The sequence below is a fragment of the Hippocampus guttulatus genome, chromosome 18, assembly GCF_054856545.1.
Source record: "Hippocampus guttulatus isolate MCC_2025c chromosome 18, RoL_Hgut_1.0, whole genome shotgun sequence".
Classification (NCBI taxonomy): domain Eukaryota; kingdom Metazoa; phylum Chordata; class Actinopteri; order Syngnathiformes; family Syngnathidae; genus Hippocampus; species Hippocampus guttulatus.
Genome location: NC_141278.1, coordinates 91,425 through 113,341, shown reverse-complemented (window position 1 = coordinate 113,341; position 21,917 = coordinate 91,425). Strand labels below are relative to the sequence as shown.

The 21,917-nt window shown below is 48.1% G+C and overlaps 5 protein-coding genes across 7 annotated transcripts; 2 read left to right on the top strand and 3 right to left on the bottom strand.

The window, feature by feature from the left end:
• Positions 1 to 168: 168 nt before the first annotated feature.
• On the bottom strand, positions 169 to 3,401 carry psmd4a (proteasome 26S subunit ubiquitin receptor, non-ATPase 4a). Its single transcript, XM_086136327.1, has 10 exons — positions 3,346 to 3,401; positions 2,276 to 2,416; positions 2,061 to 2,175; positions 1,874 to 1,960; positions 1,725 to 1,793; positions 1,237 to 1,452; positions 892 to 1,000; positions 701 to 820; positions 548 to 603; positions 169 to 443 (listed from the first exon to the last, which is right to left on the bottom strand). Exons 1-10 carry the CDS (start codon positions 3,369 to 3,371, stop codon positions 273 to 275), a joined length of 1,110 nt encoding a protein of 369 aa, XP_085992453.1. The 5' UTR covers positions 3,372 to 3,401; the 3' UTR covers positions 169 to 272.
• A 333-nt stretch (positions 3,402 to 3,734) lies between these two features.
• Positions 3,735 to 10,307, bottom strand: LOC147190392 (phosphatidylinositol 4-phosphate 5-kinase type-1 alpha-like). Of its 2 annotated transcripts, XM_086136199.1 has the most exons (13): positions 10,088 to 10,307; positions 9,675 to 9,697; positions 8,778 to 8,864; positions 8,402 to 8,532; positions 7,656 to 7,773; positions 7,425 to 7,577; positions 6,955 to 7,254; positions 6,458 to 6,657; positions 5,825 to 5,908; positions 5,700 to 5,748; positions 5,549 to 5,633; positions 5,025 to 5,213; positions 3,735 to 4,465 (listed from the first exon to the last, which is right to left on the bottom strand). In XM_086136199.1, the coding sequence occupies exons 1-13, from the start codon at positions 10,137 to 10,139 to the stop codon at positions 4,419 to 4,421; spliced, it is 1,518 nt and encodes a 505-aa protein (XP_085992325.1). In that variant the 5' UTR covers positions 10,140 to 10,307; the 3' UTR covers positions 3,735 to 4,418. The 2 variants fall into 2 exon arrangements, with proteins under 2 accessions (XP_085992325.1, XP_085992324.1); XM_086136198.1 differs by having other exon boundaries at positions 7,425 to 7,773.
• A 345-nt stretch (positions 10,308 to 10,652) lies between these two features.
• ecm1a (extracellular matrix protein 1a) lies at positions 10,653 to 13,504 on the bottom strand. Of its 2 annotated transcripts, XM_086136202.1 has the most exons (5): positions 12,745 to 13,504; positions 12,479 to 12,590; positions 12,191 to 12,420; positions 11,009 to 11,214; positions 10,653 to 10,923 (listed from the first exon to the last, which is right to left on the bottom strand). In XM_086136202.1, the coding sequence occupies exons 1-4, from the start codon at positions 12,805 to 12,807 to the stop codon at positions 11,011 to 11,013; spliced, it is 609 nt and encodes a 202-aa protein (XP_085992328.1). In that variant the 5' UTR covers positions 12,808 to 13,504; the 3' UTR covers positions 10,653 to 10,923; positions 11,009 to 11,010. The 2 variants fall into 2 exon arrangements, with proteins under 2 accessions (XP_085992328.1, XP_085992329.1); XM_086136203.1 differs by lacking the exon at positions 12,745 to 13,504 and having other exon boundaries at positions 12,479 to 12,632.
• Positions 13,505 to 15,154: 1,650 nt separating this feature from the next.
• On the top strand, positions 15,155 to 19,213 carry ndufv1 (NADH:ubiquinone oxidoreductase core subunit V1). The gene is made up of 11 exons (XM_086136201.1): positions 15,155 to 15,231; positions 16,206 to 16,302; positions 16,380 to 16,462; positions 16,532 to 16,702; positions 16,895 to 17,078; positions 17,384 to 17,573; positions 17,658 to 17,870; positions 18,183 to 18,349; positions 18,430 to 18,511; positions 18,586 to 18,731; positions 18,965 to 19,213. Exons 2-11 carry the CDS (start codon positions 16,207 to 16,209, stop codon positions 19,040 to 19,042), a joined length of 1,410 nt encoding a protein of 469 aa, XP_085992327.1. The 5' UTR covers positions 15,155 to 15,231; position 16,206; the 3' UTR covers positions 19,043 to 19,213.
• A 592-nt stretch (positions 19,214 to 19,805) lies between these two features.
• LOC147190389 (zinc finger and BTB domain-containing protein 41-like) lies at positions 19,806 to 21,661 on the top strand. The gene is made up of 5 exons (XM_086137371.1): positions 19,806 to 19,897; positions 20,126 to 20,206; positions 20,408 to 20,526; positions 20,620 to 20,763; positions 20,876 to 21,661. The coding sequence occupies exons 2-5, from the start codon at positions 20,143 to 20,145 to the stop codon at positions 21,350 to 21,352; spliced, it is 804 nt and encodes a 267-aa protein (XP_085993497.1). The 5' UTR covers positions 19,806 to 19,897; positions 20,126 to 20,142; the 3' UTR covers positions 21,353 to 21,661.
• The last annotated feature ends 256 nt before the right edge of the window (positions 21,662 to 21,917 follow it).

Sequence of the window (21,917 nt, the reverse complement as noted above, 5' to 3'; positions counted from 1 at the left end):
AAAAAATACGGGTTGGTGTGACATAGCATATTGGACTCGTGGTTAGCATGCGCCTGCGTACACGTACAGCGGCTCCCTCCCGGCGAAAACGTGTATGTTTGCATGTTAGCCAGCTGGTATCTGCTCCAGCTCACCAGCAACCCTAAGAATAAAAGTGCTACCAAAAAATGAAATGCACGTATGCTCGTTTATTGGGGCGTCACAAATAGGCTGTAGATAACATCAGTGTGCGATTCATGATCATCTTTTCACGTCTAAATGTTTATTGGCTCTCATTTCTTCTTTTGGTCATCTTTTTTGGCATCCGGCTTGCCGTTCGTCTGGGAGGCCAGGGAGCCCATGGCGTTGCGGATGGCTTCGTTGTTGGGGTCGACGCCAGGCAGGTTCTCCAGGACGCTCTGCAGGAACTCCGGGTCCTGCATGACATCGTAGTCGTCTTCCTCCTGAGTGAGTATGCAAAAGCGATTAGCTCGTCTGTATGGGCTTGGAATTACATAATTCACTTGCATATATGTGTAAGGACACCAAACGACATGGCCTCGCTCACCTTGACGGAGTCTGTGGCCTCCATTGGGACGGCCGTTTCCATCTCACTACTATACTCTGTTATTTGGAAAGAGGGAGAAAAAACATGTTGCTGAGGTCTCCGGATAACGCGCCTCACCTCAATTCTGTTGAGTGCAGTCAATGTGGAGGTGACCTCCTCCGGCAAGAGACATCTGCATGGCATAGGCTATCTGCTCCTCCTCAGTCATGGTGCTGAAGTCGGGTATCACGGCGGCGCCCGTCTCGGGCATCTTCAGTAAAGCGTCCTCCGATTCTGAAAGTAGGTGGGAGGGGGATTTGATGATGTCTTGTGCTACTCTGCTAGGTGCCACGGGCCACACGTACCATCCGCCGCGGGCACGGACACGCTACCCTCGGCCACTGAGGCAGCCGCGGCTCTACGGGCCTCCTCCTCCTGCCTCTGACGCTGCTCCTCCATGGACACGCGCAAGGCCTACACCAACATGTTTGGGATGTTGTCATTGGAATGTTGCATTCACTTGAGACTTGTTCTTTTGGGGGGTTTTTTTTTTTTTTTTACACGAATGTTCATAAATCCGAAAATAAAACAGAGCACTGAAATAAACGTAAATACCTTTATTTCTTTTAGAAATTTCATACAAATTACACACGCATCAGAAAATCTGCCATCTCGCTCTCAAGTACTGACATCACGTCGCTTCGTCTTACCAGGGCGAGTTCCGGGTCGGCACTGGGGTCAACGCCGAACTCAAAGTCGCTGGCGCCGAGGCCCATCATGGAGCCACCCTCGCCGGCAAGGATGGGCGAGGAGAGCAGGGCGTCGGCCAGACTGGGTCCTGGGGGCACCGTGACCAGGTGAGAGCCCGCGCCTTCCTTGCCGTTAAGTGTGTTGATGAAGGCTGTAAGCTTCTCTGTGTTCAACTCCTGAATCCATACGATAACATACCTTCAGAATAGCGTTTGGATGTAAAAAGTCCTTTTGCTACCTAACTTGAAAACTGCAATTGAGTAAATCAACGCTCTTGGGTACAATTTGAGAGACAGTTATTTGGACAGTGTAAATATCTTCAAAGTCAAATGAAAAATGCATTTGTTTTCCAATCTTGTGCCAAAATTACATCGGAAAACATTTGGAGTTGTTAACGATATTAAAAATGATTCAAGGACACAAGGGGGAAAAAAAAAAATCTCCTCACCTCCTCTCCAAAGTTGACAATATCCACATTCACCTTCTCCTTTTTCAAGCGCTTTGCCATTTTGACAAGCTGCACCACACAAAATAAGATTAATTGGAAAATCAGTTGTGAATTAAACAAATAAAAACAGCCGCCAGACAAAGACTCACTTCCTTTTCGTTATCCTCCACGGGACTCCCCACAAAGGCGATGATCCGCATCTTGTGGTTTTTACCTTGGCGATGCTTTAAGGCCAACTACATAGGAAGACCCAACACGCAGTCCATTTAATTGCGGCGCACAGACACCCACGCACATCCTGGAGCAGAGTTCTATCTTTTTGAATGGGATACACACATGAGCCACCCGAATGCCGGTGCAGAAACAAATGTTCCCTCTGGGCTGGACGGCGTGAAGTTTGGACAGAATGCGTCCAGAATCTGGCGTCAGCGTGGTCAGCACCTCACAGTTACTTGGACAAATAGGCAGTCAATCACAGTGTATCCACTGTACACGGATTGGCGAGCCCCCCAAAAATATCCGGTTTGGGAGCCGTTTTGAAGGTTTCTTACTTGGCCATGGTGATGAGGCCCACGTTGTTCTCTGGGTTGCTGCGTGTTTTCGAGTGACAAACGATGTTAACGGCATCTTGCTGAGCCTGCAGTCTCGTGGGTAGAAAGTCACCATTTCGCATATACTCGCTGTTGTCCACACTGGTGACGGTAAAGAACAAACCATTTGTTTAGCCGGTCTCATGAGTTTTAGTATTGGTATTAAAAAAATAATAATAATTGAAAAGAAAAATGGTCACACAAATTGTTTTTGAGGAAAAAAAACGATCATGTACAAATGCAATTAAAAAGGAGTATATTTCAAGACTGAAATATATGATGCGATTGCGAGAATAAAGTGGGATATTTCAAGAAGAAAGTGATTGTAGTATTCTGAAAAATCAAGTTGTAAATGTTCAAACTAAAAGCTTTTGTGTTTTGAGACTGTAGCTGCAGTCGTGGAAGTTTCTCCATTTTGAGACAGATAAAGGTTATCTTATAAGAATACAATTTTCTGTTGAAAGAAAAAGCTTGTTGATAAAGAGTCAATACTCGTACATTTTTGTGGGAATGAAAAGGATCTTTTCGAGAGAGTCTTATGAGAATAAAAGTGTATTATATGAGGGGAAAACACTTTCTTTTAGCTATCTTGTAGGGGCGGAAAGGTGGGCGACGTGTGTGTATATATACTGTATATCTCGACAATTTCACTCATTTCAGCCTTTATACACCTAAACGGTCCTTTGAAGTTGGGCCCCTTCGAGTTTGCTAAGATTAGCAAGGATGTGCTTATTCTTGCAGATTCGGCAGTGAATTACTTGATTTAAGTGTTAGGTTAGGCTTCATACTGAAAGCTCTCAACTGTAGATTACGTACGAATGCGACGGTATAATAAACATAGTTAGCTCCTAGCAAATGACTCAGCCGCTCCTAGCCGTCAAAATTTCGAATGCCATTTTTTCACCCGTTCAGCGTGGACATTGACATTAAATTTAACACCCCCGCCCCAAAAAACCGTTGATTATTAGTTAGTTGCGCGAGGAGTTTGAGGGTGGGAAACAGAGTTGAAATACCAATTAGGTGCTTCTTACCAGACCATAGTACTTTCGAGCACCATTTTGGAAACGTCTTGTTGATTCTTGCGGTGGTCTCTGTAAGATCACAGCCCATTGGGTGACAGTTGAGCAAGGCGGCCCATAATTGGCCCGGGTTTTGAGCATCTTGTATGTGATTGGTGGATGGTCTTTGTACTTCAAACGTCACCGGTCTAAACAAACGAATCGTCATAAAAAGTGGACCTAGTTAGGGACCCCTGGCATTTTATTTCGTATTTAACATTTTAAAATGTTTTCGCTTGAAAAAAAAAAAAACAAGAGTTGACATAACATTTAAATAATAATACTATTGAATCGTACAAAGATACCCTCATTGTCTCAATATAGTCTCTTTTGTGACAAGCTAGAAAAAAAAAAGAACAAGATTTAGCAGAGGCAATTTTATTTACAAAGGATTGATTACAATGCAACAGACAGCGAAAATACCATACCGTAATAGACACCGTCATGAATACAGGTTAGGATTTTGGTCCATAAGGTATGTGAGAAAGGATAAAATAGTAAAGCGCCCAAATAGTGTTTTTTTTTTTTTGTCACCGTAATACAAACTTTTCAATGAACCGAATGTATTGCACCATTTCCAAATCCTGAAAATATAATGAGCATACAAAACGTGCATTGTATAAATAAGTCATCCTCGTGTACAGTGTATTGCGTAACATCACCAGAGTATTAAAATTGTGTAAACACACTCTGGAATGAAAGATATACGCAGTAGAAATGAGACATTAGCATCAATTATTTTCAACGTACAGATCATTTTTGGTGGCTCTGACTGTGTCACTTGGCACTTTTTCATGTCAATTTGTGATGGTTTGTTCCATCCACAGCGCAGGGAGAAATACCACTCTCCTCCCAAAGTCATTCGGCAAGTCTTTAAAATACACTTAAAAATGCTAAATTGAGAATGAGAACCATCCTCGGTTACAAGTCGAAGAATTCCACCGAGATGCGGAACGAAGCCAAAGGGAATCAAAGTGCAGCTGAAAATGGCATCCCAAAAATATAGATACATATACGTTTGGCACCACTTCCGTCGAGAGTCGTTTTCAGGACGTTCCGTTCACCTCGTTCGATTTAGGCGTAGCCGTTAACCCTGCGTAACAAAGAAATAAGACGACTTATCGGGGAAGGTGGCAAACAATACGACATCACAATGCTCCTTTTACGCCACCAAAAAGATGCGGTTCTCCAAGTACCGCCATCATGACCGTCAAATTACAGGCCTTCAATGTATTCCGAATCATATTTAATATTATTGCGAGCCACTCTTTTCAAAATGAACAACGTGCCTAAATGTAGGAAAACAAAAAGTAGTAGTTAAATAAAAACTGTACCGAAATGTTTTACAAACGGTGCCAATGCCTTGTATTTAGCAGTTAAATACATACAACCAAATAAATATAACCCTAACCAAAGAGATATACTGCCCTGGATTTAAAAACAACCAAAAAAGTTGAGATCAGCGTTTGAACGTGAATTCGGTGATTATTTGGCCCGGCCACTAGTGGGAGCCGATTTTCCACACGCGTTCAAATACTGCGCGGCCACCAGACGCGAATAAAACATTCCAAGGCGTTGACATGCTGGAACGTGCCGGAAGCTCCGGACGCGGCGGCGCAAACGGGCATCCTCACACTCGCACTTCTCCTTACCATTGTCCTGCCCCGCGTCCTCTTTGCCCGCCGAGCTTTTCGCATCCTTCGCTACGGGCCGCCGGTTCTCATCCTGCGCAACGAGCCGCCGGTTCCGATTCTGGCCGCCGCTCCGTTCCGCCGGCGGAGCTGCGGCACCGTCGGACTTCCTCAGAGTACTGCGGCGCCTCTTGGACGGCGACGTCTTCACTAGGATAACATTTGATGGTTTAAATGGCCAGGTAGAAAAATAAGTGCCTCCCCCAAAACGGATGCCCCCCAACCATGAAATATGGAGTCGGTGGAATGAGCTCACTTCATTGACACCGCGGTTCAAACGGCCACGCGAAAGAGTCGGCCGCCGCGCCCATCCGAACTCTTTAGCATAAGCAAAAGGGCCGACCCTATCCGAGAAGGTGTGGCGTAGATGTTTGCCGCGAGCAGAGGTAACGATCGTACGCGACGGGGAACGCGTGTTTCCGACAAAGACGGGATGGCCCTCCCATCCGCCGTTGAGTAAATACAGACATTCACGAGGTTCTCACATTGGACTCTTTTGAAGACGGTGTTGCACATGAACTTCTGGAATCGATCGGCGTAGAAATCCGGTCGATGCACTGACACCGTGTCCTGAAAGAGGGATGACGACTCAACGGGTCCGGTCTACCGTTTAGGACTCGGCCGTCGCAAACGTACCGCGTCTTGAACCAGAGATTTCCAGGTGTGCTCCAGCATCTTGATGAATCTGCGAGACCGGGCGTGGACTGATCATAGCGACGTTGACATTCGAAGTACAAAGTAGAGTCCAAAGTAGCGCTCACCTGTAGGACTGCAGAATGTCAATGATGCCGATGTAGACCAGGAGTCGTTGGCCTTTGGAATTTCGTGCCGGAATCCCTCCCGTGCTGGCAAATCAAATGAGAGTGAAACGCTGGAGGATGAATTCGAAACGGGCGCAATTCATCAAAAAGAGTTTTCCGAGTTATATTTGTAGATTCTTTTCCATGAGAATTTTTTTTTCCTCATGGCAAACGTGCAACGGTGTGGATTCGGGGAAAGCCACAAACCCAACACGATTGATGCCGGAACGCTTCGTATCGCTTGACAAATATGGAAAGATGAGCTCCGTTTGTCAATTTCGGATTTGCAATTTCTTTTCCCCTCCGGTGCGTTTCACGTCGAACGGAAAGCGGATGTCCCGAACGAGCTAAATAGTTTGACGTTTGCTCGGTGTCACTCGTTTGACAAATGGGGGAAAAACTGCGACGTCGCGTTTGGGAAATGAGAAGAAGAAGCGAGCGAGGGCCGGACAAAGTGCGCCCCAAGGAGCCGAATAGTCGGCCGCTTCCGACGGCTCGATAACTCCGGCGGGATATTTCTCAAACCATCCCCAGCCATCCCATTTCCGTGGCAAAGTCCCCCAAGGGGAAAATGCGCAACGGCCGGCCACTCACGGGTCGCGGCTTCCCGGCGAGCTCGGGCCCCTGGCCTCGGCCCGGATGGCCTCCATGGGCGTGCTGTACAGGAACTTCTGGTTCCGCGGCTTCCTCCTCTCCGCCGTCGGCTCCGTCCGCGCCGTCTCGCCGCCGGCCCGATCCGCCGCGTGAATCCCGAGCAGGAGGCTGTAGTCCATGATCTTGAAACTTTGCAGCACCTCGGGGACGGGGGAGGAAAAGAAAAGCGGCCGGCGGTTGGACCGCAATACAGCGGGGTTGCGAATATTCTGCCAATTTTTGCGCTCGAGCCAAAGCCGTGAAAAAAAAATAAAATCGGGCTTTCCGCTTCATTTTGGCAGGTCAAATCTCTTTCGGCCAAGTCGACGTACAATAACGCGCAGTCGGTAGGAAGCGAGCGAGGAGATTGGCCCGGTACTTTATTTGTCTCTTCGTCCAAAGATGCTCATTTGCGACATTTGCCAGAAAAGGTTCCGGCCCCTCGGATCGGCTCTCACCAGGCAGTCCCGCTGGACGGTCTTGCAGAAGGCGTTGTACATGTCGGCGTCCAGCAGCATCCCGTCGGGCACGTCCTGCAGAAAGTCCAGGTCCTTGAAGGTGGGCAAGGGCTTGGCCCGTTCCTTGGACGAGGCCCGGCGGTTATACGTGGAGCCCTTCAGGTCGAACTTGAGGTGCAGCTGGACCGAGGAGGGCAGCAGGTTGTTCATGACCACGACGCGGATGTTGGTGCCGTTTGCCTGGATGCAGTAGAGACCGTAGAACTTGGGGAGCAGGGTTCGCTTGTTCTGGTTCAGGTTCTGCAAAATGGCGAGGGGAGCGAGCGGAAAGATGCCGCGTGCGGAGACGCATTTTGATTGACGTCTTGAATTAAAAAAAAAAAAAAAAAAAGGCGTAAACACACTTCGGTCGGGGAACGGCGTGTCACGGGCGAGCTCCGTAGCCCGTGCTTTTCATTTTTCTGTCTCACCATAAAGTATCCGGGGAGGAGCTTCTGCAGAAACTCGGCTTCCTTGCGCTGCACCGTCTTCATGATGAACTGGTCGTCGTTGGAGAGGTAGAAGAGCGACCCGCTGGCTCCCGGGTTGGACAGCTCGATCAGGTCCTCGCTGCACAGGGAACACTGAGAGAGAGAGAGAGAGACGACGCGACACGCGCTGTAAGTTGAAAATACTGGACCTTTTCTAAAAACGCCACCTACCATGTAGTCGTCGGGCTGGATGCAAAACATCTCCCTGAAGTAGCGGAACGCGATGGGCGCGTAAGTCTTGAACCTGAAGTCTCCGTAGTGGTGCGCCGGCGTGTGGCTGCTGCCTTCGCTGGAAAATTCCAATCAAGATAAGCTAAGATCTCCTTTATTTGTCCCACACCGGGGAAATTGACAGCCTCCGGCAGCAAGAATGTAGGCGGAAAGAAGAAAAAACAAACGCCGTTCAATTAAGTGCAATATAAATACAAAATGGATCAATCGCGGTGCTATTTACAGTTGTTTTCCACATCGTGTAATTATTATTAATATCATTGTTGCTATTTTTTATCCGGCAGCCCGACGGCAGTCGGTAGGAACGAGCGGCGCTATCTCTCCTGCTTGCGGCGCGGGCGCCGAAGGAGCTACCGAGCGCCGTCGGGGCGGGCCGGAGGGACCGGCCGTCGTAAGAAAAACAAATCTCTTTGAGCAAACCCTTTTCGCCGCACGGTTTGCTCAAGTTCAAAGGCGCGTCGCGGCTCGGCAACCCGGCGGCATGGGCGAGAATAGACCGTACGCCGAGTCGGGCTCGCTTCCGCAGTTTGCCACGGAAATGGGACCGGAGAACGTACGGCCGCGAGAGCGTCGTCCGCGTCGCTGCGGCGTTTACGCTCATGCCGCGCGGTATAGCGCGGGCGGGTTTTTGAAAGACGCCGAGCGCGTTAGCCCGCCTCGCAACATCATGGCTGCGGGCCACCCACCCGGGGAAGTAGATGCTCTCCACCTCCTCAAAGTCCTGCAGCAGCACGTCTCGCTCGGACTTGTGAGCCAAGCTGCACACGGTGTGCGTGATTCCCAACTGGATGGCGCCTTGCAGAGCCCACGAGGGTGTCTGGAAGGCAAACAAGCGATGGAAACGTGGCCACCCCGGTGACGGCGGATGCCTTTTCGGAGTCCCCGACATCAACCCCAAAATCACTCGGGGGGGGGGGAATTTGAAATGATTCACGCCGTTCAATTGAGCAACGGGCGTCATCCGTCGTCGGGGAAAGCGGCCAATTCCGGGTCTCGTTCGGGGAATTTTCAAACGCAAGCACGCTAGACGGTGGAGAAATCCATACTGACCACTCCTCTCACCTTTTTGTAGACGGTCTCCCCGGTCTGATCCACTCCACGGTGGCCGATGGTTTTCTTCACAACTGGAGCCGGGCTGATTCCTGGAATCTAGCAGTCATTCGGATTCAGAAAACTTTCTTTCTCCCCGTGGGGCAATTAGAGTTGCGCGAGAGCGGCTTATTATAGAGACGGTCGGAGCAAAGGATGAGAGCGGGGCTGCGGGCTGAGCACTTGAGGTCTTGAGCTCGTGGTTCCGGCGACAAAACAAGATTGCACATCGGGCAGTATTGCACAGTAAGGACACAGGAAAGAGACAGTATTGCGGTACGGAGATAATTGCTCCCCTCCAAACCACTCAGACCCCCCCCCCCCGCCTACTACCCCAAGACAGCTGGAATAGGCTCCAGCATGCCCCGCGATCCTTGTGAGGATAAAGCGGATCAGAAAATGGATGGATGTTTTTTTTTTTTTTTTTGGTTTGTTTTAAACTTTGTGACTGTTTTATTGTCTGTTGGTTCAATTGTCTTCTATTTGATTCGAATTTGAATTTCTGTCAAGAACTGTGTTTCCAGCTGCAGTTGTTTTGAAAGTGCTCCGTGCTTTAAAACAGAGTTGAGATTTGAGGAAACGGGAAAACCAGGGAGCCGGCCAGGCGAGGGGAAAAATAACAATTGCGAAGCTTAGTCGGCAGCTTTGACAGTCCATTCGTATTGATACCAGTTAGAGGTGAACCGTGGATGAATAAACAGGCAACTGTCAAAATATGATTCGGCAAGAGCTGTCTATGGAAGGAAAAAACTCATGAGGAAGTAAACGATACTTTTCTATGGAAATGTACTGACTGAAAATTCCATTTTGGACGGTTACATAGTAATAATACGATATTAGAGTTGCATCAATCCCACCAACGTTTCTTACCTCTTTCCCGGCCTCAGCTGAATCTGGAGACAAATGGGAAGACGGTGTAAAGGTGTTTGGGGGGGGAGGGGGACAAAAACAAATCAACAAACACATTGTTGTTATGGCGTTGGTTTAAAAGAGAAATCATACTGTGGAGGAGGGCGGCTGGGCTGAGGCCCAAACAGGCAGACACACCTTGTTAACTTTTAGCAATGAAAGACTCACTTGTACGAGCTCTTTCCATACCATTGAGTATTTTAGGAACTTTTTGCGGGCCCCCTTCTCTTATTTATTTTAGTCAGACATTTTTTATTATTTAGTTTTTTTTATGTGCGGATGAGAACTCAAAAAGCTACGACGTAGAAGTGGAGTTTGACGAGGGAATCGACACGTTATCGTTTCCTTTCGGCGTTCACACTGACGTCACTTACTTCCAGGGCTCTGGAGCCCCCGCGGCTCCTCTGGAACTGCGGCCGTGGCCATTCCCAGACTTCTTCAAACTTTATAAACGCACCGGAGCTCCAAAACGTCATAAACTAAACAAGGAAACAAAATAAATGGGCAAACTATGTTGATGAAATAGCCATACTTTGCGGCGTAAATCCAATCCTGTCATTGCGCCTTCGTAAACAGGGAAGCAACGCGGAAGTTGTTGACATACGTCAAGTAAGCAGAATGAGCAAAAGTATTCCGGTTAAAGTTTTACAGAATAAACAGTTTATCGATAAGAGCCAACTCATGAGTCACATTGTGCCAACTATCGTACCAAATTAACGTGTGAAGTCGGGAGATTGTTTCATAAGTATTTGTATCATGCACGTATTTCTCCATTATTATATTTGTATCATTCAAAGCGCATGTTAGCGTTCAAACGCGTCTCTTATTTCGAAGGTGAAGGCTACAACTAGGCAAGCGTGCGTACACCTGCTCTTGGCTTTGACGATCTGTCAACGTTTGTAAAAGAAACCAAAAAAAAACTTCGCAGGTCACAGTGGGAACGTATTAAAGCGTTTATTAAGCTTTCTGGTACAACTTTCAATTCGTGATAAACTGTAAACAACAAGACGCGCCCTTCCCACAACTTTTCCCATGAGAACAGCGCCCTCTTGTGGACATATCATAGATTGCCGCGATAGACTGCGGTGACGGCGTACGGTGGTCATCATATCTTTTATTTACAAAAGAAAAGTTCAAAATATGACTTATTTGGTAATACTTGGTCAGGATCAATCCCTCTGGGATCTGAAAGCACTTCTCTTCTGAACACCTGTGGAAAAATTCAAATGGTTTTTTTTTGTTGTTGTTTTTTTTTTGCATGATTGTTCGTCATTTCTTTCTAAAACTTTCTGTACCTTCAGCAAGCAATTGGGTCGAAGGCAAAGTCGGGCTCGACGGGCATTGTGGGCGCGACGTAGCCCGGCGTGGCAAGGTAGTCCGGGTTTGGCAGTTCGCTGTCAAAGCAGGTCCAGCGTTCGTCCCCTTGCTTCCTGCAGCACTCGTAGTGCGCCGTCATGGTTCCGAACTCCTCGATGCAGAACTGGCCGAGCGCCTGCTTCCACTGAAAGCAAACATGGGGAAAGAAATGAGCTCGGAGTCTCATCGTGTCATCCGCAGGTGGCAACGGAGAGAAGCCCCACAAAAGCAAAGGTCGTGGATTGAACAAAATCTGGGATTAGGGTTCAATGGGGATTGTGCAATTTTATTCATTTATTTTTTGTTGGTTTGATTGTCAGTTACTCATGTCTTTCCATTCATCCATTTTCCGAACCGCTTAATCCTCACTCGGGTCGCGGGGGGGGGGGGGGGGGGGGTGCCGGAGCCTATCGCAGCTGTCTTGGGGCCAGTAGGCGGGGGACACCCTGAACCGGTTGCCGGCCAATCTTTATCGTGTTGTTGGAAAAAAATAATCTGGGTTCAAAGTTGTTTTGAGAAAATTGTGAAAATATGAAAATGATCAGCCAGATCCTTAGTACAAAAGGAACGTACAGTGTTCTCAATTACTTGATCTGAATAGATTAATTATGAGTTTTTCTTTTTTAAATAGGCCATGCAGTACTTGAAAAAATATAGAGAATTCAGCACAGTGAATTGTTAAACTTTTTGTAAGTATATCTAATATGGAGGTACACACACATTTATTTCAAGTAATATTTGTACAAAATGTAAATTGGTCATGGTAAATGTTTACAATGTCAAATTAAAAATAATAAAATGTCAAATTGTGAGCGGCTTTCGCATTTGACACGCTATCCACATTTGTTTGGAAAATGAAAACACATTTTTGAAAAATAAATACAGTCTGGTTAGAATCGAACGTGCCATTTGTGAAAGAAACAAAGAATGACGTTTCATTTTGAGATCAATTAAGATGCCGCGGTTGGTTACAATTTGAAAGTCTGGGCGAAATTTAAAAGTCATATTGACAGCTGCACTTTTTTTTCAACGCACAGCAAACGACCGCAAATAATTGCCAACCCCAGACTTGAAGCGTCCGTCTTCTTAGCCGCCGTTTTCCGAGGACGCGTTTGACTCACCGCTTGCCTTGCGCAGCAAAGGACGGCGGCGTCCAGACAGCAGCGGTGAGCGTACCACGACTCCAGCCGGTTGACGGCCTTGGCGCGGCGCCTTAAGTGGCCCGCCCCGCTCCTTGGGAAGAAGCTCTCCGGGTACCTGGGGCGGCCCTGACCTTGGCCGCAGATGGCGGGCAGGTTGAGCGCCGTGGGCCGGGCCGGCGGGAACGGCACCTCCACTTCTCTGGACTCCGCTGGACAAACGGGCGAGATGGATTATCCCGGAGCAATTTCAGAACTAATCGGCATTACCTCTGAGATTTGATTGGGAGGCCATCAGAAGAATTCCGAGTCCTTGAAGAAGTCCAATCCAAGTCATGGCTGGAGTGAGTGTTTTTTTTTCTTTCTTTCTTTCTTGCAAGACCTGAAATGTAACAAGTTGACATGCAGGCTGCTTATATTGACCCGGGGCGGGGGGGGGGGGGGGGCGGGGAGCCCAACCCTCACTTTTCCGCTCAAAGCTCGAGAGGAGGGTTGGGGCAAGTCTGAGCACCCGGGAGACAATCTGCTGAACGTACGCCACAAAATAGCCACACGGAGGGATGTGGCTTTCGATTCCACGATGGCTGCAGCGTATCCATCCGATTCCCATCGACTCTGGCCGACGCTACTTTGGCTCGTCAACAGAAAATACCGCCGCCGTCAAAATAACAACCGCAACGATGAGAGGGTTGTACGGCCCGCTAGACACCTTGATGTCGCGCCGCATTCTGTCATCGCATCACCCAGCTCTTTTTCACCCCCCCCCCGCTCGTCTCATAAAATCTCGCCAACGTTTAGTGCTTCAGCCGTGTTGGAAAATCTCCGAATCCCAAATCCACTTTTTGGCTTTGTAGCTGTCAATGAAAATCCACGTTGTGCAAGATTTCAATGTAAAAGACTTGACGCGTTAAGGAAAACCTCACGACCTTTTTTTTTTTTCAATGAGTGCCCAAAATCTGTAAACGGGCAATTCGAGCGATCTCCCGTTCAAATGTGCCGTTGACCGGTCTTTCTTTCATTTCGTGACTACGATGACTAAAAAGAATGTAAAAACTGAGATGAGATGTCAAATGCAGTCAATAACTATCGAAATCATATCCATCCATTCTGCAGAGAAAATGTAAAGGATGAAATCAAGTGACGGAGGCGTGCGCTTCAAGTCGAAACAAAGCGCGGTCGAAAAAGAAAAATGCTTTCAAATAAGTCTTCTTGTTCGCGCGCTGCGCGACTTGCTCTTTTTCTGAGCTCCTCTTTACGCGGCGCTCAACGCGGAAGGCGACTTCTTATCGAGTGATTCCGGGGGGAAAAAACAAGGCCAAAAAGTGCTGAGCGCGGACAAAAGAAAGATCACGCGCACCCTGCCGAGTTTGTGGAAAGCGCTCTTCCTCCTCCCGGCGAACGGCCTTTGCCAAAAACAGACAAAACCTGCCGAGTTTGCGCTTTTGTTATCAAAGAGCAGCCCGCGCGCGTTCGCCGGCTGCTTCCTGTTTTCGCACACGACCGCAGTCAACAACTTCTTTCGGAAGGACGTTGCAATAGCCACGTCGCTGCGCTTTCTCTCCGCTGTCGATGCCGACCAGCCGTTTGAGTTGCGATGACGCGTTTGGCCCGGAGCGCATCTCGCGTGCGCTCGGCGTCACCGGAACTCAAGACCGTCACCGCGCCCGTCGAGTGAGCGAGCGCCAAAGTGCCAGCTCCGATCCCGGGGGGGTGGCTGCGGTGGTGTCATCACTTCAACTGTGCTCGCCGCTTGCACTCGTTGCGCGCGCCGGGCCCGGGGCGGCCGTTTTAGGAGTCGTTCGGATCAAGTTCGACTACATATATGAAAACCGCAACCATTTTCTATCGGGCCGGTGCTCGTCCCCCCAAAAAAGATGTATTTCTCCTCCGGTTGGGAAAACGACGAGCCGGGAGGGGTGGGGAATTTTTATTTCGGGAAACTGCGGATTGTTGGATCGTGGATGGATTGATTATTTTTCATTGTGGATTTATTGATGACAATGGCGGGACATTAAAATTTGAATTAACGAGAAGAAAAGTACCTCTCCGTTTGCGGGGGGGGGGGGGGGGGAGAAAGCGATTTCTATCAAAAATACTGCGACGGTACGAAATCATCGGCTCGTCCGCTCAGGGGGTTGGGACCCGCTTCTGGTCATTGGCAGTAGCTTCGGAATGGTAGATTGGTGATTGAAATCGTCAAGCTAAATACAATACGACTTTGATCAAAGCAGATGACAAATCCTTTAAATGTACAAATTCAATCATTTCCTGATTAGTACAACCTCCTGTAACGTGAGCATCACTTCCTCTATTTATCATTGACTATCAAGTCAAGTCAAGAGTATTTCTCGAGCACTTTCAAACAGCCGTCGCTGCATACAAAGTGCTGTACATGGAGCAATTTAACATGCGCAATAAACGGTAAGACAAATCGGTAATAAAGGCGGTAGAAAGCACCAAACAGTAAAACCAAGAACAAATACAAGTCTCGCGGAGTCGAATGCCAAAGAACACGAGTGAGTTTTGAGGAGGGTTTTGAAGATGGGCAGCGAGGAGGCTTGCCCAATGTTCAGTGGGAGCTCATTCCGGAGAGAGGGACCGGCGACAGAAAAGGCTCCATCCCCTTATTTGACTATGTCAAATAATACTTTTGTCAGAGTTTAAGTGAACCGCAGGGGGTTGTTAATGCATAGAAAAGTCAATCCATAATTCATAAGTAAAAAAAAAATATGGGGGTAATCATAAAAATGAATCCATCGTGGCCGATTTAGTGACGTGAACATGTTACGAGCCCCCGGTCATGCGGAGGACCTTTACAGGTATTATATTTTCAAACATAACAAGAGTAGACATAAAAAAATAATAAATACAAATAAGACATCTTTCAAAAGAGCGACATCCGAGAGTCACTCGAAAATATCTCCTAAATAAATCCTTCGTCGCCCATTCGATGACGTAAGCGAGTACTTCCGGAACGTGAACGGCGCTTCCGGTTTTGATTTCATAAACTGCACCGAGAGCAGGTATGTGGTGGCTTTCTTTAGTGTACACAACATTTTCCCGCTTTGCCTCGTGCGCTCTCATTCTGTTATTTATAAATAACCTCGTTCGTAGCGTGTGGTTGTTTGGACGCGTTGTCGCCATTTCTCGTCTGAACTCGCGACGCGGGCAAGGTTATAAGAGCGAGCCAGCCTAGCGTCACAGGCTAACGCTAGCTGCGGCGCCGCTAGCCTGGAGGTCACCGGATTGATACGTTTATATCATGCACGTACACGTCCGTCCGTAACGCACTGTTTGCACGTGGTTACGATTGCTCAATATCGGACGTGTTTTGTCAGCATGGTGTTGGTACTCGACATTTTGGACGAGCTCACCCGCATAACAAACTTGCACACAAGGTGTGTTATGTAAGTGACAAGGTAATACAGCACCTCAAAATGTATGAGTTTGAATAATTTGGTGGAGTTATACGATATCCTACTGAGCTGAATGTGGAAATCACATCTGTCGTGTTTTAAATTGAATTCGGCCCCACGACGTTGCCTCTTGTTTTGACAGTGCCGGAGGTGTCTCATTAAGAAAACCTTTATTAGTCTCGCAATGGAGAAATTCCCAATTCACAGCAGCAAAGTTCTGAAAGGAAGAAGTAGAACAACAGAATATAGGAGCAACATACCATTTACAAGTTATAAATACCGAATTTTTATGCGCTATTGGTAAACTGCATACCGTGCGTGTATACATTACCAATCCAAATTTTAAAGGCCAGTGAGAAATGTCACAATATTTTAAAGATCAGCTTTATGTGCGTGTGGAGAAATCATACACTACTGTTCAAAAGTTTAGGGGTGTCCTTCCTGTGCGAGTGTGTGTTTGTGCGTGCATTCTGAAACCAACAACAAACATCTATAACGCAAACGGTGTTTTAAACGGATACGAAAACCATTTCAAAGCAAAGTCAAAGTTACGGAACGATTCCAATTTTTGACTTGCCAAGGATGCTGTCCCTGTCTCGGGCTGTCGTGAGCGGCGCGGCACGTGCCCCGGCGGCGCTCGGTCAAGCCGCCATTGTCCGATTCAACAGCACCGCACAGGTAACGTCTGCATAAATCTCGACTGAAATGAGGCCGACCTCAAACACTTTTAATACATCTGTCTGATTTTGCCGCAGACCCCTCCTAAGAAAACCACATTTGGGCCACTGGCAGATGAGGACAGAATATTCACAAACCTCTACGGCCGTCACGACTGGAAGTAAGATCTGCACAAGGCATGTCCCGTACACATTATATTCTTTGGTTAATTTGAGCGAACGCACTTTAGGCTGAATGGCGCCTTGAAGCGTGGCGACTGGTACAAGACCAAGGAGATCCTTCTCAAGGGCGTGGACTGGATTCTCAATGAGATCAAGGTGTCGGGCCTGCGCGGGAGAGGAGGCGCGGGTTTCCCCACCGGCATGAAGTGGAGTTTCATGAACAAGCCCAGCGACGGCAGGTCGGGAACACGCTTCCAAAACAATCACCCTCTACATGTTCACATTTATTTATGTGGAGCAATTCCGAAGGAATGCGCTTCCCGAATGCCCTACGATGCCCTCTAATGCCTTCCCTCAAAAGGAAGGTAGTCACGTCATTTATCAATGGAACAAAGAAAGCTATTTTGTCCACCCCCCTCCCCCCCTCCCAGACCGAAGTATCTGGTGGTGAACGCTGACGAAGGCGAGCCGGGCACGTGCAAAGACCGGGAGATCATGAGGAACGATCCCCACAAGCTGGTGGAGGGCTGCCTGGTCGCCGGCAGGGCCATGGGGGCCCGCGCCGCCTACATCTACATCCGCGGCGAGTTCTACAACGAGTCCTCCAACCTGCAGGTGGGATCACACGCCTCTGATGTTCAATAAGGGCATCGCGCTCAGCTCTTTTCGTTGCAGAGGGCCTCATGTAATAACTGATGGAAATGAATTCCCGTCAGACGTTGCAAAAGTTTTCTAGACTCGATGAACAAAGATTGAATTCACGCTTGACTTGGAACGAGAAGGCAAATACTTTATGGTTAAAACGACTGACCCGTCGAAGGAAAGGGGAAAAGGAAGCAGTTCTGCACCTCCCCCTCATGCCTCTTCCCGCCCGAACGAAATGCCTTTAAGCATCTGAAGCGTGACCGTGACGTGCGCAGGTGGCCATCAACGAGGCGTATGCGGCCGGGCTCGTCGGCAGGAACGCGTGCGGCTCGGGCTACGACTTTGACGTGTTTGTCATGCGCGGCGCCGGCGCTTACATCTGCGGCGAGGAGACGGCGCTCATCGAGTCACTGGAGGGGAAGCAGGGCAAGCCCCGCCTCAAGCCCCCGTTTCCTGCCGATGTAGGTGAGTCTTCACACAGAAAGTGCGCCATTGAACACAAAGCCTTTTTCCGCATCGCCCCCACCCCCGGTTACTTCTGTGGCGAAGGCGTGTTTGGCTGTCCGACGACGGTGGCCAACGTGGAGACGGTAGCTGTGGCGCCCACCATCTGCCGACGCGGAGGCACCTGGTTTCTGGGTTTCGGCCGGGAGAGGAACTCGGGCACCAAGCTCTTCAACATCTCCGGCCACGTCAACCACCCGTGCACCGTCGAAGAGGAGATGTCCATCCCCTTGAAGGATCTCATCGAGAGGCACGCGGGTACGTCAGGGGCCTGGCGCTTTCTACCTTGACATCGGAGCGCCACAAAGCTACATATTAGCATGCGCAGTAAACACTGGGGCCGGAGCGATTCATCGGCCGGAGGATTTAGCTGTTTGAAAAGGTTTTTAACACATTTCAACATAAGACAATGATGACACTGCTCAACAGCAAGGCGAAGGCGTTGAGAGGTCGGGTTGCGTATTGCATTTGCGTGATCATATGCGTGATGTGTGACGCGAGTCCGCCCCAATAACCCCCCCCCCCCCCCCCCCCCCCCCAAACTACCACGAACTACCCTTCGTGAGACAGGCGGCGTTCGCGGCGGATGGGACAACCTGTTGGCCGTTATCCCCGGCGGCTCCTCCACCCCGCTCATCCCCAAGAAGGTGTGCGAGGAGGTGCTGATGGACTTTGACGGCCTCGTCCAGGCTCAGACCGGACTGGGCACGGCGGCACTCATTGTCATGGACAAATCTGTGCGTTTTGCCCCCTTTTAACAAGCGTCTTATGATCGTATTCAACGTTGACAATTTGGGGCGGGGCCATGTTTTTTCAGACGGACATCATCAGAGCCATTGCCCGCCTGATTGAGTTCTACAAGCACGAGAGTTGTGGCCAGTGCACACCTTGCAGAGAAGGTCCCTTTTCCCATCATACGTAACTTACACGACATTCATTGACTGCGTGGCTCAATTCGTTCTCGCTCGTGAAGGAGTGGACTGGATGAACAACATGATGTGGCGTTTCGTGCAAGGCGACGCGCGGCAGTCGGAGATCGACATGATCTGGGAGATCAGCAAGCAGATCGAAGGACACACCATCTGTGCCCTGGGAGACGGTGCTGCCTGGCCCGTACAGGTAAGCGCCACGGAAATGACCAATTGCACACTAGTGACAAGCATGTGGTGGCTAACGATGTAGGGCTTCGTCTCCAAATACAATTTCCCATTCAGCGCAATCCTATTTTGATTTCCTGACATGGCTCGCATCAGGCCGCTGCGAACTAGCAGTTAGCACGAGAAGCTAACGTAGCAACTAAAGTGCTCGGTGCCCGCCATCTTATCAACCATGAGTTCCTCTTCTCGTTTCAGGGCTTGATTCGACATTTCAGGCCGCTCATGGAAAGCCGAATCGCCCAATTCCAAGAACAAAAGCAGGCCAGCGCTTAAAATGTCCGCTTGCCCTTCATTCTTGCGGGTTTGCATTCCTGTGTCTCATTGCCACATGATACATACGAATGCTTGTGTTGTTCACAAAGTATTTAAGAATAAATAACGTGGGTTTTTTTTTTTTGTCTCCTTGTGTCATGGAAATGTCAATAAAGTCCTATGACCCTCAAATACTCTCTGGCATCCTATTCATCACTATTCATGTAGTTATGTTCGTCGTTGTCAAACTGGGGCTCGGGGGACTGCAAGGTGAAAGCTGTAGTTTAGGCTTCAGTGCACCAATTTGCTTATGTCTTATCATTAAAACACATCAAAAATCATCTTTACATATGGGGGCCAATAAAACTCACACAACAATTACTCGTCGCAACTTTATCTTTGGGCCAATTTGTCCTGTTATTGTTACAAACCAATGTGTCTTTTCCAGAATAAAAGGTGGAATTACAAGAGTAGTTGTATTTCTGAGATTCCTTTGTTGGAATATGATAAGAACGGCACATCATCAAATAAAATGTAATGGAATAAACGAGTGTTACAGTATAAAGTGCGGTTACTGTACGCCTGTGCGTGCAATGACAACAGTGTATTCATTGTTAATTTTATCTGCCGTTTTAAAAATGCGGTCAACAGCAATGTGGACAACTGGGTAGGAAAGTGAAAACCTGTATAAATATATGAAGATTTAAAAGAATAATAGTTCAACAATTCCTGAACGTATTTATATTGATGGAAACGACACATTTCGGCACTGTCCTCTGGAGTGATTGGAAGTCTCGCGAGGTGTGCAACACGATTTGACGAGACTGCTTGTCACGTGACCCGGATGAACGACGCTGGGCGCCGTTGGATTCAGGGGTAAGCAAATCAATTTCTTTTTTACTCATAATAAATTCAAATGTCAGAGTTGGGCCTATTTAGTAGCGGTCGAATGAACGGTGCATGGTGACTAAGACAGAAAGAGTTCAATTGAAAAAAAATATATACCATGACCGTTTCGCTGTCTCCGTCGTCCTCCGTTTTCTTTTTTTAAACCAAGCGTAACCGTCTATTGTAGTGACAATCTGACGTTTTGTATTGTTGTAGATAAAGACATAGACTTGATGAAAGTCGAGGACGTCATCGTGGGCACCGACATGAGCAAGACCGACCCAGAGATGAAATCTGGTGAGTGAATCTTCTGCGGCGTCCCTGCTGCACATCCGTAAGATGTCTGCTTAACTGACAGCAGCTCAAATGCACCACTTACAAATATGGTCACTAGAAAAGAACAGAAAAATGTACGTCAATTTAATATAAGGGGTGGACATGAAGTGTTATGTATGTGCATAAAGCTTCCACCTGTAATTCTTTGTGGTTGCGATGCAGGAGAGGACTATGACGATCCGCACTGTCCACAATGTCTCATCACATTTCGGTCCGCTAAGACCAGAAAGAACCACATGCGGAGGACTCACCCAGAGCAGTACAGCAGGCATTTGATGCAGGTTGCTCTGATCAACATTCGTTAGTCTCCACCGAGCCTGTAGGCCGTGTCAGGCTGGGGCTGTCGGTCAACATTTTTTTAAATCTTTCCGCAGAACCACACGCTGTTCTCGTGTTATAAGTGCGATAGGCTTTTTGGTTCCCCGGAGGAGCTTAAGGTGCACAGTGGGCTCCATCACCAGGCCGACGACATCCCCGTCTGCTCCTCCTGCTCCAAAGTCTTTACCAACTTTAGTGGGGTGAGGGAAACGAACCCGTTTATCACGGGGGATTGATTTCAGACACATCCGCAGTCGGTGAAAATCTGCAATAAAGAATCTTCAGTCTTCCTGACTGATTGTGTGGTCACAGCTCTACAGGCACAAACGGAAGGGCTGCGTGGAAGGCGTGTGGCGCTGCAGAGACTGTGGCGTGCGCTGTCGCAGCCTCATGGACTTTCACTTGCACTGTATCGAAGAGCACGATAAGGACGTGGTGTCGGCGGCACAAAGTGGCGGGCGCCTCTGCTCCATCTGCTGGCGCCACTTCCTCACCGACGAGGCGCTGAGGAATCACCAAGACAGGGTCGACGGCGCTGTAATGCAGCCCACTGTTAAATGCAACCTGCAAACCAAGACCACCAAGGTGCGCGATAAGAAGAAGAAGAGGCTTGAGGACGACGATGCCAACAAAGACAACGAAGAGGACAAAGAGGAAGAGGAGTTGAGGATTCCGTGTCCTGAAGATGACTGCGATCTGGTGTTCCCGTCCATTGACGCCCTGAGAGCACACAAGAGGAGCCAGCACCCAGCACAGCCACCACCTTCTTTGGCTCACAAGAAGCGCTGACCATGGCAGAAAATGCCAGCCTGTACATAACTATTGTTTGTTTTCAGTGCCGCAGCCTTTTTTCTTTTTCACTTTTACACTCAATGGCAAGCTTTTTCCTCATCAGCAGCCATTTGAGTTGTTTTAAAGCCTTCAGAAGAAGGGTGGTGGGGGGTTATTGTGAAATCCAAGCATTAGCAATTGCTTTTTAATTATTATTTTTGTTCCCAAAATGAATTTTTGTTAAAAACCACGATATTTGAATGATCAGTGCTTTCGGGTTAATAATATGAAAAATTGTCTTCAATAAACACCAAATATTCATGTTGATTTCATTTTAAAGTGTGTTACTCTCCTAAATGTTTCTTTTTAATATTGTTGATTCTATGAAGTGTCATTTTTCCACGTGCTTGGATTGAGTTATTTTCGTGTGTTTTAAATGTATTTACATAGGATGGAATATTGGATTTTAAACATTTTTAAAAAAAATGCAATATGGAACATCAAGTGCGTTTGAAGAACTTCATTTCGAATTTACGATTCAACGAGCTGCAACATAAATGTTTCATAGCATAAACCCACAAAA